The 17,832-nt window shown below is 37.7% G+C and overlaps 1 protein-coding gene across 12 annotated transcripts in view; it reads right to left on the bottom strand.

Annotated features, from left to right (window-relative positions):
* MAGI2 (membrane associated guanylate kinase, WW and PDZ domain containing 2) overlaps positions 1-17,832 on the bottom strand; it is a 794,831-nt gene that overhangs the window by 77,586 nt on the left and 699,413 nt on the right. For all 12 annotated transcript variants that reach the window (XR_006165279.1, XM_042792123.1, XM_042792119.1 and 9 more), the window contains 2 exons: positions 6,718-6,903; positions 3,103-3,277 (listed from right to left, as the gene is read on the bottom strand). Coding sequence is in view for 11 of the 12 variants with exons in the window: in XM_042792123.1 (XP_042648057.1) it covers positions 3,103-3,277; positions 6,718-6,903 (361 nt within the window). In the remaining variant the exon portion in view is untranslated. The remainder of the gene's footprint in view (positions 1-3,102; positions 3,278-6,717; positions 6,904-17,832) is intronic.

A 17,832-nucleotide genomic window follows, 5' to 3' on the forward strand; every position in this document is an offset into this window, starting at 1 on the left:
CAAGCAATATTGAGGAATGAAAGCAAACTTCCTGACTGCAAAATTGCACAAAACAAATTTTCACAGAGAACCAAAACTTCCATGGGTAAGTAGTTGAGGCATCCAAAAACAGTGAGTGCCTCTGAAACATGGACATAAGCAATTTTCCCTCAGGTCATACTGTGCAATTTTTCAGCTTGCATCAGTGAGATCAGGATTAGGCTCAAAGGGACAGGAATCATAGAATGATTTAGGTAGGAAGGGACCTTAAAGATCACCTAGTTCCAATCCTGCATGGGCAGGGACACCTTCCACTAGAGCAGATTGCTCAAAGCCTCATCCAACCTAGCCACGACCAAGAAAAGGGTCTTGATTCCCTTGGAAACTTACTTGGAAGATGAAACTGCATGTGAAAATACCCACAATACTCACTACAAAATAATGCACTGAGTTTATAAAGCACTTTTTTCCTGAATTAAGATTTCTGTAGAATAAATGAAACATCAGGGAAGACATTTTATAGCTCCTCTGTTTTTATTGTGAGCTTCTTAAGGTTAAAAAAAAGGATAAGTTCTTTTTGCTGGCCATTATATTTTTAAGTATATTTTAAGGTATTCTTTGATATAACATCTGTTAATATAGTGTGTATTATTATTAGTACGCATTCCATATAATACTATCTGGCTACAAGCCCATAGCGGGTCATGTCAGTAGTTATGCACAGAAGTGGCACAGGGTGAAAGGAAAACAAATCTGGTTAATGAGGAATTAATAAGAAGTAAAATATTAATTGGTATCTGGTTGCAAGAAAATGAGTCTTAACATTTCAAAGAAAATGTGAATTTCTGCAATACAGTGACTAATTAATTAATTTACTCAGATGGGAATGAGTAGCATTCCCTTAGCATTGGGAAATCAGTGCGTAATGTCATTTCACGCTTCAGGGTGAAGTAAGGAATATTTCTCACTGCAAACCTCCATACCTCAGCCATGTAATGTGCTGAATGGGCACAAAGGAAGTCCTGAACCTTTTTAGCCAGGTAATTCTGTAATAGTGGTTTGAGTTAGATTTAACAAAAATTTTCACATAATGGATGTTTCTACACTCTCCCCTAAGTGTCAAAGTAAATAATTTTTTTCCTATACAGGAAATACACATTTCAAACTCTGCTTTAATAATGGCCTGGAAGTTTTCAGTTGACCAAGTGATCATGTATGTGTACATGTACACATACAGATTGTGAATGGGATTTTAAAATGTACTTATTGATTTAAAAAAACGGCATTCTGAAAAAAATTAGAACATTGTTTTTGATCATGTTAATTTATGTATGAATACATAATCTAAATAATCTATACATTTCAAAATGTTTCAAATATGTTTCAAAACTTCATTACTTTATTAATACACTTACAGTAACATTATGACAAATATTCTTACACATTGGCTTTAATTATCTGAGTGTCTAACCAGACACACAAATATCAGAACTATTTCCCTCTGACTTTTCTGAGAAGTTGAAAATAGCCTGATGCCCCATGTTTTTTTTAAGCCTGTACATGCCATCTACACTAAGACCTGCATGTATACATGTAATCCTCTTATTTTCTTTACTCAATATCATGATCCTGTAAAAAGAAGATGCAGAACAAACAGGCTTACTGTGGTACTGAGTCCTTATTAATATTGGAAGTAAAAATGCTAGTTAGTATTTGTAAGAGTTTTAAATATAGTAGTTTGATTGTCATACAGAATAAATGTACATGGCTATAGAAACAAGCTGTAATCTGATTTACAAAATCTAGTGAAAAGTGATACTATAAGAACTAGTAATAATGGACCTTTTTCTTGAATAAGTGTCAGCCTTGGGCAGGTTGCCAACATATGACCACAGCTATACACCAGAAGATGATGTTTTCATTTACAGTTGGAGGCACTGTAATTTTTGCTGAATATGTAAATGGTGACACGACCAAATATAGCTTATGCTTTTCAGTAAAACTATTACAGGATTTCCTTTTGGAACTTCAATTAATATAGTCTACTGGTCCCCTCTGAATATTTCCAATTCAACAGACATTTAATATTGACTTACAACTGCACAGAAACTTTTATGAAAGCTTTGCAATGGATTTTGTCAGAAATATATGTTTTCTAGAAGGTGATCATTTTTAGAAAGAGTACTCAATGAAATATAAGGCAAAGAAATTTGCCAAGTGTGACTATTTGAGAGAAAATAATTTTGGACAAGTGAAAATGTTGCATGTGTTAAGCAAGGAGAATTAGAGGGCATAGTGTCTAAATCACAGCTGTACTCAAGTATCTCCATAAGCAAAGAGTTATGATCCTGTAACCAGCATCTACTATTTGGGGAAGAGGGTCTTGATGAGGTACGATGGTTACCCAAGATTAGTATAAAGACAATCAGTGTAATCAGCCTCATTTAACATGCCAAAAATTAATCCAAAGACTAAATAGTGTTGATTGTAGATCACAGAAAGTTGTATCATCCCACAGCTTGAGGGTGCTTTTTATACATACAGCTTTTAATATAGCTGGTCATAAAATTTCTATCCCCCTACCATTTAATTTGACAAATTTGTCAATGCATATGAATAAATTACACATGAGAATTTGGCTGGAAAACGATACACCACAGCTAAAACCTGTTATAAAAACATCTTCCTGACTCCAAAACTCTAATAGAAAAAAAAAAAGAAATAAAAGAAAAAAAAGAAAGACAGGTAAGGTAATGAAAAAAAGGCCACCTCATGATCAGATACTGATATACATGTGTTTTGTAAGTTGTAGTGATAAAAGAAAGTAGTACGTTAGCAATAAAATTATTAGCAAGGAATACTTCAGTATTTAGTTCCTTGGCAAACATACAGACCTGATGGATGTTTGAGGAAGGTTGTCTAGACCCTTGTTCATAATAATATGTTTCACACCTGGACAAGAATTACAGGTCATCCTGGCATGCACAACTCCTGCTCTGAGAACACAGTCGTGGGACCATGGCTTGTCAGAGCCCCACAAGTGACGGCTCAGAGCTGCTAGACCCCGCACAAGGGTGTCCCATGGTCCTCACCGGAGGCAGAGGCTGGAGGAGCCGCTCTTACCTGTTTTCATGTCCCTGAAGCTGGAGGGGCTGTGGAGGCGGTGGCTGGGTGACGGGGCTGTGCTGGGCGACAGGGCTCTGCTGCGCCAGGGGACTCTGCTGGGCCAAGGGGCTGTGCTGCTGGGCCATGGGGCTCTGCTTCTCCGAGCTGGGGGCCGAGGCTGGGCTGTTCAGCTCTGTGTAACAGGAAGGTGGAGATTAAAGAACTGTCACAGTGCAATATTTAATAAAAGGCAAAGGTAGACAATAATCATTTTTGGTCACACACCACCTCTGAAATTTTATGCTTTGTCATTTTTACTCTCCTGGGTTATAATTAGATTTTAAGACATCTGAACCTAATGGACTCCTTTTGATAGTCTGTGGGATCTGAAATCCTGGTCACTTCTGTAACTCTGGTTGACACCTCCATTATGTAAAGCCCAATTGAACATGACAAATTGCTTCCGTGTTTCATATCCCAGGATACAGTTGGTTTTCTGGGCTGCAAATGCACGTTGCCAGCTCATGTATGGTTTTTCATCCACCAGTAGCCCCAAGTCCTTCTCTTCAGGGCTGCTCTCTATCCCTTAATTCCCCAGCCTGTATTGATACTGAGGGTTGCCCAGATCCATGTGCTGGACCTTGCACTTGGCCTTGTTGAACCTCATGAGGTTCACATGGACACACTTCTTAAACTTGTCCAGGTCCTTCTGTATGGCATTCCATCCCTCAGGCATGTTAACTGCACCACTCAGCTTGGTGTTGTCTTCAAACTTGCTGAGGGCGCACTCAATCCCACTATGTCATTGATGAAATTATTAAACTGTACCGGTCCCAATATGGACCCCTGAGGGACACCACTTGCCACCAATCTCCATCTGGACATTGAGCCATTGACCACTACTCTCTGGATGTGACCATCCAACCAATTCCTCATCCACCTAACAGTCCACCCATCAAGTCCATATCTCTTCAATGTAGAGAGAAGGAAGTTGTGGAGGATCATGTCAAAGACATTACAGAAGTCCAGACAGACAACAGCCATAGATCTTTCTTGTCCACTCCTGTAGTCACTCCACCACAGAAGGCCACTAAGTTGGTCAGGCAGGACACATCCTTGGTGAAGCCAATGTCCTTCATGTACCTTAGCATAGCTTCTAGATATTTAAAATTCCTTTTTGTTTTGAAAAAATCTTTTCATTTTGAGAGAATTAATGCTTTTATTGCTTTTACTACTGTTAGGGGATGACAGACTGTTGTCACAAAAGCTGTTGTCACTGGTGTGCTTGTGTTAGTTCCTGCTGTCTTTGAGCTCAACAGGAATTTCCTATCTCTTTTAAATCTTTGGAAACTGTGAGCAGTAAAACCAGTCTCAATAAATTCTGACTAACCAGCTAAACCAATGTTTTATTTCACTGTATTGTGCCAAATGACCAGGATTTCACATAGGAACACTGCCGAAAACCGGAATCCTTCTTGCCAAGCAACATACAATTCAAAAAGACAGAGAGTCTGGGATAGGAAATGTGGCCTCATGGCCTTATTGCAAATAAAGGATGCCAATCTCCCTTCAGGCTTCCTGCTGCACTTGGGGGAAGACACATTTGGCACTGAGCTCACATTGAATATATTTCTCCTAACACACTGGCACAGTTATATTGCTCATCATTTACCTATGAAGAAGTGTAAATGAGAGAGACTCCACCCACAAGCTGACAGAGCACTGCAGAAGTAATTGCTCATGCATTAGCAATAGAAGAGGTACATGTTACATTTTTTTAAAATTTCTGCTTGCAACAGAATGAGTGAAGCCAGCGTGGCGTGGTGCAAAGCATCCAGAACAGACACATGCATGGCTGAGCATCCCTAACAGCAACAGCTAAGCAAAATCCAGATCTTGCCCAGTTTTATATTTGAATCTTGTTTGAATTTTGAACTATTTTATCTTTTATTTTTTAATATATGAGTTTGTCCTCTATGACCACATATTTCTAATGGCTCTCTACTTATTTAGTTTATGCTTACAATTAATTTAAAAAATGTGTCTACTTTATTAAAAATCTTTTCAATTTAGGCTTAATTGTCAAAAAAGCTTTTATATTTACACTTAAAACACTTCTCATACAGGCATGAGCAATACTTGTCTGTGTAATTACTATGCTTAGGGCTTTAACTGCCCATTTTGCATCTGTGAGTCTCTTTTGTATTGCAAAGTTTCAGAGACAAGACTGGGAATGCTCTCCCTCATTTCTACATTACTCTCATAACTATGGATGAACTAGTCAAATCATAAGCTGCTTCTAAAACTGCTTTGCATTTATATGGTATTTTCCACCTGAAAGTACATTACAGAGGTATTAGATTTTTTCCTAATTTTATAAACTGGGAAGCTAATATTAGAAGGCAAATGAGGTGTCCAGTGTCACATAGTCACACAGGGAAGCCATGACTTCAGCACAGATCATTGCTCACCCCTAGCAGTTGAGAACATCTTGTAGCAATGCATCTCAGATGCACCTCTGCTTTCTTTCTAATTTATGGTATCCATCTCTAACACCGAACTGTTAGCAATTTACTAATATGAATTTATCTGGGTATCAGGGAGGCCTAAGTAAGCTGCATGAACAGCATGCAGCATCACACTTGTTTGTAGAATGCTTGCAAATGTGACCTCCAGTGAATATGCAGCAGCTACTTGGTGTGAATTCTGAACTTGTGCATGTTTGTGTTTTTCCCTTCACTGAATTAATTTAACAGAGTAGATAAGTTCCCTCAGTTGTAGTCCATGGCCAATGTCAGACTATTTCCTTGTTCTGTTGCTGGATGCAGCAGCAGAAGGTTACGGTCATATAACTGAAGCCTGGATCATTAAGTAATTACACTACTTGCTGTGTGACATTCCTAGTTCTAGTAGTATTTGTTGTTGAGATCTAGAGCAACAGTTTCATTAATATAGTACAATTCATACACCAGTATAGCACATCTCTAAACTAAAAAAAGCCCTGTCATCAACCCCAAAATCCATGAAACCAATATCAAAAACTCTTCACTGAATAGCTGTGGAGTAATGACCAGAATAATGACTCTGTCCCCTTACCCTTACCCCATAAATAAGATAATTTAGGGTTCAGTTCTTCTCTATCTTGTGCATTTATAGTGAAATACGTGGAGGAAATTATCAAATCTGAACTCTTCTTTCATTTCATTTTTTGTCAGAGGTAGCTGGTAGCTGAACATGCCAGGTGACAGCCTTTATAGTATCTTGTGAGTCACTCTGCCAAAATTTGGCTTGATTTGTAGCATGATATAAGGGAATGAACTCAAAACTTGTCTCTCTTGTTGGATGTTTTTCTGTGTAGAAGGCAATTCTTCCAAAAGACATTAACACTGACTCTCTGGTACTTAGCTCTCTCTCAGGTTTCTCCAGGTTTGCTTTAAATACCCTTTTCATAACTAGACACCTCTTCAAGAATTCAGATAATATCAGAGTTGGTTCTAAGGCTGTAATTTTGGTGTGCTGTACATTACTGCTGTGAAAGAGAAATAAAAGATGTTCTTTCAAGTGGTGACATAATTCAAGCTAATTGGAGGCTACTTAAAATTTTCTTCCTGCTTTTAAGGGCCATTGACTTACCCTCCTGAGGAATGATGCGAAGAGTTACACTGAGACCTGCATCTTTAATTAGCTTCACAATATCTGCATGAGGCATGTTAATAATAGACTGGCCATTCACAGCTAAGATCCGGTCTCCAACTTTTAGTTTCGCACAGCGATCTGCAGGACTTCCATCAATTATCCGCCCTATTTTATGGGGTACAGCTAGACAAGGAACAACAGTCACAATTAACATATGCTAAAACAAGTGGTGATCACAAGCAAAGGAAGATGAGTTCATTTGGAAGAAAGTTCTATAAGAATTAAAAACCAGCTTGAGTATAAACATACAAGAATATAAATTCTTATACAACGTAATTTGAATTAACACAGTACAGATTTCACTAAAAATTCAGAATCCAGATATGCATATATGCATGTTATATACATATGAAGTAGAAAATCAGTTTATGGTTCAGCTGATTTGCAAACCTGGCACATAACAAGATAATAAACAGAACACGAGAAAAACAAGGCATTAAAACAATGAAGGGGATAAATCTGTACAATTAAGTAGTAGTCATAAATTGTCTCCCATCTCCTAGTTTGCAGAATTTCTTTATTTGTATGTTGCAATAGAGGCACTACAAACATGATTTATTTTATATACAAATAGATGTTATTACTGAAAATGCCCAGAGTTCACTGAATTGTTCTCCTCCTCCATTCAAATATGTTAATTGATAAACAGAAATCGTACTGGAAATTTATTGAGATGTGCAGCTTTCTAATCAGATATACCATCATGAATTTATAGTTAATTAAGAAGGCATAGATACATTTACCACATCAGACATACTCCCTCTTCTCAAAACATTACCGATCAACTTTGCTTCTTCTTTTGCTCTTCTCTGTGGTTCTCCGCCTTTTTGTGTACTCCACCATTCTCTTTTTCTGTCATTTCCCTCATTTTCCATTCAATTTTCTAAATATTACTCATGATCTTCCTGCCAGTGTTTCTTCCCTATTGTCCTCTGGTTTTTAACTAAATGCATATACTATAGTTGTCTCTTCTCTCTATCTGGGGTCCCCAAAGAACGTGTTAGTTTTCTTTCTCTCTACTACTCAGAAATATGCTTAGCACCATTAAATTTGCCTATATATTCTGTTAATATCCTAAGCGGGTTTGAGTATCCCTCATAAATCCCATACTTCAGTCTAGGCAAACTCAGAACAAAGCTGCTTGACCTCACTATCCACCTGCAACCGGTTGTGTAAAAACTGCTGTGTTTCTTTTTTAAAAAGTAATATATCATTAAAATTCTTATATCTAAAGAGAACTTGGGAAAGGTGAAAGAAAATATTAAACAATATTTTTTTGTGGAAATATCCAGGCTATCAGTGCTCCAATAAAACAAAGCTCTAACAGAAGATGTGTTCAGAATACTCCATTGATGCAGAACAAATTTCTAAGCTCTCTGATAAACATTCCCTGAAGGTGATGGTGACAAACACTGATTGCACATCTCATGCAAAGTCACAATACACATACCTCAAAGTGACTTGGTTCTAGCATGGATGCAAGTGTTGTTTATGTATTAAAAATTAATTTTCTGAAAACTAAAAATACAAATGAGTACTCTGAAGGGCAAGTCATAATCAAACTGCATGCTGCTTTACCACTATAGTTCAGGCAAGAATATAAATTAAATTATGGCTTTAGCAATATGGACACAACTAATGTACTTCAGAAATACCTTGATGCTTGATAAATAAGCACCTAATTTATGTAAAAATGTATAAACCTTCTAAGTTTTAAAATTTATTAAATATGAATAGCCATACTTTGTACAAAACTTGAATTCATTTTGCCTTCAATGCAGATATATAACTGCCATGCACTCATATCAATAAGTAAAAAAGTACAAGAGTAACTTGACACTGAAACAGTTTACATTCATGCAGAGACTTTTGCATAAAATCAATTCATAAAGCATCACCAAGAATCTTTTAAGGTAAGACTAAAACGTGCCTGGTTTTGGTATACGTAATAAAAGATTTGCCTGAAATTACCATGCCTGTATTACACATCGGTGGAGATCTGAAAGCAAGACTACCTTATGTGAAAGAGCAAGAAATTTAGAGGGAAAAAAGAAGGGAAAGTATTATGGCTGAGATTCCATAGTTAAAATTCCCGTGCTTTCTATTTCTAACTCTGAAGATGATTTTGCCAGCCTAAATAATTAAATAGATACATCATTTCATTAGTGAGGGGGGTGGATCAGTGGCAAATCCTATTAATTTGTCAGAAATATTTTTGTTGGACTTCTTGTACCTGACAAATAATAGAGAATGTGTCTGCATGTTTGAGATGTTTGCTGAAATCAAAGCTGGACATGTGAGAATCGTGAGAGTCTGATTCTGTTCCAAATCCTGAGAAAAGGGAAGGGATGGAGAAAGAAGAGGAACTCTATATTCCTTTTAAATTCCTCTTAAGCCTAATGGCCTTTACCTTCCCAGTAGAGGTATCTACTCTAAATGTTTTGGCATCACTGCAGTCCCTTCCTCCTGCTGTGCTATGAAAGGATCAACAGTAGGTGACTTTCAGAACAAAGCTCATGTCTGTCAAGGTACCTTTTCTACTGCACTTTGTTTTTTGAGGATTTAATGCACTTCTTCTGAGCTTGTACTGGTGCAATGTGTTGTCATACTATCACACCGCAGACTGAGGTGTGGAAAGCTTTTGCAGAAAGAGCCTGAATCTCTACCAGATTCTGCAAAGGAGATGGCAGGTATGCTCTATCAGGGTTTTATGGGCAAATGCAGTGAATTACCAATGAAACTCACAGCCATTCAGCAGAAGCTGGTTTCTGTGCATTTCTAGATAACACGAGAAGTTTATTTCCTGGTGGCTTCTCTCCCAGTAACATCCCAAGGAGTTCTGGTCTCTGCTTGCTCTTGTCTCAGTGGAGCTCTGCCTGAGTCTCCTCCTAAGCCACAATATACTGGTCACCATGGTCCCTGATGCTGCCTTGGGAAGGGAGGATTTATTTAAGGACTTATTTACAAGCATGAGCGCTTCTAAGAGGTGCAGGTTATCTGATATGCAGGTTGTTCACAAAAATATGAACGTGTTACAATATCTTAGAAAACTTTAATTTTTTAAGAGCCTTTGGTGGTGAAATACTTTCTGTGAAGGGCTAAGAAGGAGCTACTCTCATAGAGAATTAATTAGGTAAAATCTAAGGAACAAAGGTAGAAATGAAGTGTGAGTTTCCATAATGGAATATTTTTATCATTCAGAATGATCACATCTAAAACAGGCATGGAAGAGCTGTAAAACTGTCGGTACTGAGTGGGTTGAGTGAAGTGGCAGACAAGATCTCATGAAAAGAAATGCAAGATGATGCACATAGGGGAAAAATAACCTTGCTTAAGCTGAAGCAGAGATGAGCCCTAAATTAATTATTACTACTCAAGAGGTCTTGAAATAAGTGTGCCTACTTTCCTAAAAAATTTAAACTCAGTAAAACAGTAAATGGAATTTTAGGAGTTAGAAAAAGAATAGCAAATGAAACAAACGATTGCTAGTTACTACTGTGCACCTAAAGTCTGAATACTGCTGATAGTTTCAGTATTCTTATCTCAAAAATGATACCAGTGAACTAGCACAGATTCAGAGAAAGAGAGCATGGCAGTCAGAAGTAGAAAAGAGGCTCTACTCAAAGGAGTAGTCCATGAACTCACTATCTGCAACTTGGAGAAGAGGAGGTGGGGCAGCCTTCTGGAGGGCCAAAGATTCAAAAAGGGATTAGACAAATTCACAGGGGTGGAGCCACTGCTGATTAAATCAGAAAGTTGTGATTGTGAAAGCTGAGGAGATGTGTGGGGAAGGTCCCTGTCTGCTGTAGGTGTTGTCCTCTCTGCCACTGGTCACGGGCAGGGACAGCACGGAGCCATACGGCTCTTCAGTCTTTCCAACCATCACAGGTCTCTTCTCGGGAAGAAAACTCCCATGTTTGGCATTTAATTAGGGCTTTGTTAACACACCATGCTTTTTGTAAATTGAGTCTTCAGTTCTTTATTTTTACCTAAGCAGAGCATTTAATAATGCAACTTTTTAGAGGAAAGTCCAGATCAGTTGACTGGTGGTAAATGATTCCACTCACCCTTAAAATTTTTTACTAATCTATTCACACCTCTTTTAAGAATTTGCCACAAGTTGTTTTCCAAACATATGAAACATATGTACATTTTGAATAGTGGCAGCACGTGCCTGGATTAGACTCTGCAGAAGATTTGATCCATGTATTTCAAAACATGGAGTTGTGTTTTTTTGTGTTTGTTGTTGTTGTTGTTGTTTGTTTTTGTTTTAAGAATCCCATTATTTATCCTAAGAGTGAGCACAGAAAACAATCTGCCTCTTTGTGGAACAATTAATTTCTTAGTTCTTTCAGACTACACAGTGAATGAGACTGCAAGGGAAAAATATTCTGGTAAACAGGGATTTATACAGGTTTTCTTAATGGTTGAAAATAAGGGAAATTAGTGAGATACAGTTTATATAAAGCATACAGCCCTTCAAAATAGATTTATGATATTTTTTCTCTAATTCTATCAAATCATCCAAAATGTGATACTTCAGTGATATATCTGGATATTTACCTTAAGAAGAAATAAATCCTTCCAAGACAGAAGTCATAATCCTAGGGCCAAAAAAATCTAGCAGAGAACACCAATGCTGCATAAGCATTTCCTAACCTTATCTTATGATGCAATCTAACTTTTCTGCAGTGCGTTTTTTAAAAAATTTATGACTTCAGGAAGATTTTAATCCTGAGAGCACCAATGTTTCTAAAATATTTGAAGCCATTAAACTCTCCCCCTAAATCTCCCTCAGATATTTACAGCATTTGTGTCAGGAACACAAACTGACCCAGTACTGGCACCTGGCAGATGATGCTTTCCCAGAAGGTAGTTAATTGCGCAATGATCAGCTCTAAGCTCAGTATCAAAAGAGAATTTAAATTAAAAAAAATAAGAGACAAAATGATTTGAAAGAAATATTTGCAATTAGAAATTTCATAAGGTCTGCTTTCAGAAACTTACTGATAAATATAAATACACTCTTTTTCTCTATATCACTGTGTTTATTTGATAAAATCACCCACTTTTGCTCTTCATGATCCAAATTAACATCCTTCCCCCACCTTCCTGTCATAAAAAAGAAAGAGTAAATTCTGTGCTGTTAAATCTGAGGGTCCATATGCTTGGGTGAGTTGTACACAAAGCCAGAGCAGTTGCTGAATACAGATACTGCTTCTAACACTGTATATATCTATCAGCCTTTTGCTTTTTGGAAGTAAAAATGATTTATCCTCACTTGGGAGACCCATATGCTAGCAATAGCTGATTCTAAGAAGATGTTACCAACAAATAATGTTTCTTCTGGTTTATATCAAGATTATTTTTTACATCTATTCAGTAATTTTAGACGTAACTTGAGAATGTATTTTGTAGAAAACAACTTTCCTGTTTTTTTCCCCAATATAGTAGCTAAATGTCAAAAATGATCAGCTAAAGGGAAAAAAGTCAAACCTCTACTTTATCTATTAAACCCTCTGGAAGATAAATTCTTGCAATCTTTTCTAACGTTAATGGATATAGCTAGTAAACCAAGCAAATGAACCTTCATGAGCCAGCTGTCCTTTTCAATGTTACACAGCTGATCACATGAATATTTATTATATCCTCAATTCTCAAAAGGTGCAAGAGTTTTCATTCAACCAGCAGGTTCTGGCATATCAGATTTTAATTGGGAGCATATATTAAATGTAAACATCTGTAATTTCATTGCTACTGAAAAAATATAAAATTTGGGAAGGTTGAGTGTGGTGGACTTTCTATCAGGACTAATATTAGTATCAAGATAAAATACTTTCCTGAAATTGATGGGCTATTTTATGTGACACGCATTTGGAAAGTAGAAATTTGTGGCATGCTGCATAGTTGCAGATGACAATAATCCCTTTTATTTATAAAGTTAATGAACCTATGAATGGAATCCTGTTGTGTGCTGATATGGAGCATATTTACTTGCATAGCACAGGCATAAGTAGCTAGCTGAGAAGGAGTGCACATGCCTTAGAAATATGAAGATCTAAGAAAAAATTAATGGAACATAGCTACTTTAATTCAGGCTTCTTATGAAAGCAAAATGGGCCCTGTGGAATCATTAGAAAAACCTTGATTCCCTTCCCAGGTTTGTGCTAAGAAAACTTGCAGAGTTTGTTCTTTGAAAACACAAGAAAAGCAGCACTAGGTCCAAATGACCTATTCAGGAACACGCTGGAGGACAGAAGTCATCTAGAGAGGGGAGTGATGTGGTTAAGATCCTCCGTGCTTTATTCTCAAAAAAATATCAAATAGTCAATTGAGTGTTTTATGTCTGCAAGCCACAGCAATGATATTCAGTGATATTAAAAATCTCTTTCACTTCTTAAGGCTATTTCACTATTATTGATTGCATATATTGATTTGAAAAACTAAATCATGTAACAATTTCTTTCAGCTCCAAATTATACTATCAGTTAAACAAGCTTAGAAAGTGTGCTTTTGTAGCTGAAGAGGCAGAAGAAAAGCTCAAACCTGAGTATCAGAGCTAAGTAGAAATGAGAAACCAGATTCTTTGCCCACAAGTCGCAAGTATCTTCCACAGGGGACTCACTGCTGGTGGGTTTTCACTGCTCTGTTCCAAAGATCTCCAAGGTGGGATAGACAGACATCCTAATTTCCAAAGCTCTGTTTTGTTTAGAATTTGCAAATTGGTCAGAGAAAAATTTGTCCCCAGGTACCATTTTACTCAGGAAGAAACGTGGGTGAAATTTCAGCGCAAACTGTCTCAGATCACATAGTTATCATTGATCAATAAGCTGTTTTTTATCTCTAAACTGCAAGGAGTCCAGAGAAACTCTGGGGCTGAATGAGACTTATTTCAGAACACTGTTTTCTGCAGTCAGCAGAGGCTTGTCTTGGATTTATGGTTTTTAGTTAAGACAGCATATTTTGAGAAATGAGAGGAAGTTCCTTCATTAGATTCTGGTTTATCATGTTTTGAAAATCCAGCAGTCATTGGCATATACAGTGTAGGAGCAAATTAAATCTACAATTCCTCTTTTTCTAAGCAGGAGGAAGATCATAAAAAGTATGCATAGTCATCTGCCTTTAATTTAAAAAAAATGTTTATATTTTTAGTTTGTTTACACTTTATAATTGTGCTAATTGACAGTATCTGCTACAGCAAAATTAATGGAAATATTGCCAGTTTTCCAATTTCACTGGAAGCTGTCAGTTAACGAAATCTGTTTAAAACACATGGTTTCTTTCTACAGAAATTAGGGTGCTACGAGATTTACAGGGGATCACAAGTTCTTCTCCTAGAGGAAGCTGCATCCCAAACACATGAAGTAAAAGCAGAGGGAAGATATGAAGTAGGTAGAGACAAGTGTACTCCATAAAGCTTTGGGACAAAATCAACCAGAAATCTTCTTTTGGCCGTTTCCTGCTGGCTGCAGGTGCTTTTCCATGGGATACAGATAGCGAACTTATCTTGATACGCTAAACTGTTCCACAAGAATGGAGATTTACCACAGAGGACATGCGCTGTTGAGTATTATCCTAAATGCAACGAAAAGAGTAGATCAATTAATTCAGTTTCAGTATTTTAGCTGTAACGTGACACAGTACTGTTGTGTGAGGCAATGGCACCCTGGAAACAGCTGGACCTCCATAGCCTCATGTGCTGCTGCAGGATGCTGAGGACTCAGAGGCGACAGCCCCAGGAGGAGCCCTTCCTCACAGAACCACATGTGCTGCAAGTATTTTTACTGGGGGAAGCATGAAGGTATTCCTCAGGACAGTACTCCAGAAATAGGCTGTAGTTTGCTCAGTTGGCCACTTAACTCTGCCACTGAACCAGGACATCTAAAAGATGTTTGCAATTTGGTGGGAAAGGGTGGTTGCCTGGTAAGATCTCCAGAGATCTGTGAAGTTAAATCAGTCCAGATCTACCCCACACCAAAAGTGAAAAACTAAAGTTTGCTTCCAAGTATTCAGCTGGGAATGTGACATTGAGTCCTCTAAAAAAATCCCACTGGAGATGACAAAATTTTGATAAACTATGTGTAGCCTGGATAGCAAAAGATAGCACAAAATAAGGTCAAATTTAGATGGCCTGTCTGGAGAAGGGACGAGAGACAAAGCACCCTTTAATGTTGGGACAGGATCTAGAGGAAAGCATGATAATATGTTTTAGGGACAGAGGAAGTTAATCCTTTCATTAGGAACAGGTCAGGAGCCTGACCAGGTGTATTTTCTTTTCTTAATCTCAGCACTCTAAGATCCTCTGTGCTCTGCACTAACCAAAATGACTTGCTCCTGGACGTACCACTCAAACACAGTTATTTATGTATCTATTTTGTCTTCTTTTACTGATGTAATTTTGAAGCATGGCTGACCTTGTCTACACCCCTGTTATGCCCTGTCAAATGTCTTCACTCAATCCTTGTAATTCGTTTCCACTCCTGATCTCCCCCACATCAGAACCGTAGTTTGGTGGAAGATAATTCCCTGCGCTGGGTTAGAGAACTTCCCAAGCAATGCTTTGGCAAAAGGGAGACAAATTTCTACCATTATAGAACACAGGAAGAGAAGTATGCCACAGGAATTGGATGTTTAAGCAAATACCAGTAAATAAAAATTACAATCAGATCCAAAGGCTGGCTCCAAACTACTCAACAGTAATTTATTAAAATGACAGCTACTACAGTGCTGCCTCTCGCAAAATGTGAAAAAATAATCTATTCCATAATTATGGCTGCAGTTTACCCTCACTCTGCACCTGTATCATGGGTAAAAAAAATGCACTTAGTGTTTTGAAAATTTATGCAAGGCAAAGGCAGGTCTGTAGATCAGCAGTGACAACAAACCTCTTGCAAAACATGTTGAGAGAAAAGTTGACCAAGACCTTAAGCCTCTTGGAACAAGAATGACATCCTTAATTCTGGGAGCTCCTGAGCCTTTTATGGTTCTTTTATAGGTCAGAGGGAGTGTGAAGCACTCCTAACAGTCTATGTGGGAGCAGCATAGTGCACACCACATCAGAGGGTGAGAAAGGGATGTGGCACTCAGCTGGAGCACTGCTACTCTGATTCATGGGGTGGTCCTACAGCTTCACAGTCAGAGCTAGTTTTAACTTGACTGGCAAACAGAGGGTGAGCCTTTGTGTAACCCCTTAAGCTTCAGGATAACTGCAAAGCAGCAAACCCACGAACCTGTGGCTCTGAGGCTAGCTGAAACTCTGTTGGAATGACTAACTCAATTTTAACAGTGCTTGAACTACAAGCACCTAGTGACTCAAGGTTCATGCTCATGTACTCAGTAAGACTGTTGTAATTTGCTGGATTGCAAAGTAGCTAAGTGTGCTTTCAAAAACAAGAGAAATAATTTCAGTGCATGATTAATTGCCGTCTTGAATAAATACAATGATGATACTTACGCTTCCAAGCCCTCAAGTCTTTTGCTTTTACAAGAAAGTAGAGAAGGGAAGAGTTATCAAAATAAATACTCTTAAATCACAGGAGTTCTTCTTCACTTTACCTGGAGGATGCTTCCAGTGAGATGACTTCTTAGGCTATGCTATTCCTAGTCGTGTCTGGCGTTATAAGATATTCCCTTTTCTGACCTATTTTGCCCATTTTTTTTCTTTCAGAGTTGCTTTGCATGAACATTTAACTGCGTATGTTTAGGGTACATCTGAACAGCACCATTCTGCGCTACATGGGGATACATGAGCTGGCAAGAAGTGCACTGGCTCTGAAGCCAGAAACACTGGAACTATAGTACAATATTTCACCAAATTAACATGCTACTGCTATGAGAAGTGAATGACTACCAAGGTGCTTGACATGGTGCCATGTAGAACCATATTTTGATACTGATGCAAGGTATATTTTGGACATTACACCTCCTACACCCAGTTGATACTTTCCTGCTGTTAATACACTTTCTATGCCTGATTGTGCATTTTAATCAAGGGATTTCAGGTTATTTCAAGCTGGGAGGGACCTCAGGAAGTCTCAGTAGCCGCTGTTGAAATTTTTCTGTTTTGTCTTCTACCAAAGGGCCCAAAACTTGGATGTTGTATTCTAGAGTGGTCCTAATGAGTTCTGAGTAAAAGTGGACAATAATTTTCCCTCAATATACTGGCTATACTCCTTTTAATATAGCACAAATTCATCCAAATAAAAGTTATGTAAAGAAAATGAACCTCCCTTAAACTACACATAGTCAATGACTTTTAGGCTGTTTTTATTACTGATGACAGATTATGTCATTTTCAGCTTATTTTTTCTACTATAGTTTTGGAACAGAATTTACATAGGAAGGGTGTTCTTTGTTCTGTCACTGTCTACAGCAAATGCTATTTTTTTGGTTCATTGCTGTTCTTCTAAACTTAGGATTTTGCTGCTCTTTGGGATCACTGAAATGCAATGCAGTTATTATTTGAATAAATTCACTTGTCACTTCCACAGCAGACTAATTTTCTTTTACCACTGGAGATGTTCAACTGAGCTTCAACAGTGGCTACTTATGTAGCTGCTTTGGGATAAAGAAAAGTATCACAAGTACATGTTGGAGGGTAAGAGCCAAAGCAAGTTCTCTAACCTGAGTCTGTTGTCTTCCAGTCACAGAACTTTTGGTGGCTTGGGCATTTTCTCTTTCTCTTCCTCTCCTCTTTCCCTCTCCACCTCCTCCAACCACAAACCCTATCTGAAATAACTTTCTTGAAAAATTAATGACTGACAACTGATTAATATGTATGTATCTCAATGTCCTCTATGGATTATTTTTTTTCCTGTCTGATCTTCTGCAAAGAACTTATAGTTGGCTATTATATTCAATAAAGTGAAAACTTGGAGTCTCAAGAGGTTAATTATCCATGGTTTTGTGAAAATACTATTTCTAGCAATCATGGAATTCTAAAATTCAGCTGAGGTAATATGAAAAGCAACTATTTTAATAACTGCATGATCATGAAACACTGCAAAGAAGTTTTCTGAGATCATTTGCTATTGTGAGATACAGCTTTCCCAG

The sequence above is a fragment of the Tyto alba genome, unplaced genomic scaffold (assembly GCF_018691265.1).
Source record: "Tyto alba isolate M040663 unplaced genomic scaffold, T.alba_DEE_v4.0 Super-Scaffold_2, whole genome shotgun sequence".
NCBI classification, from domain to species: domain Eukaryota; kingdom Metazoa; phylum Chordata; class Aves; order Strigiformes; family Tytonidae; genus Tyto; species Tyto alba.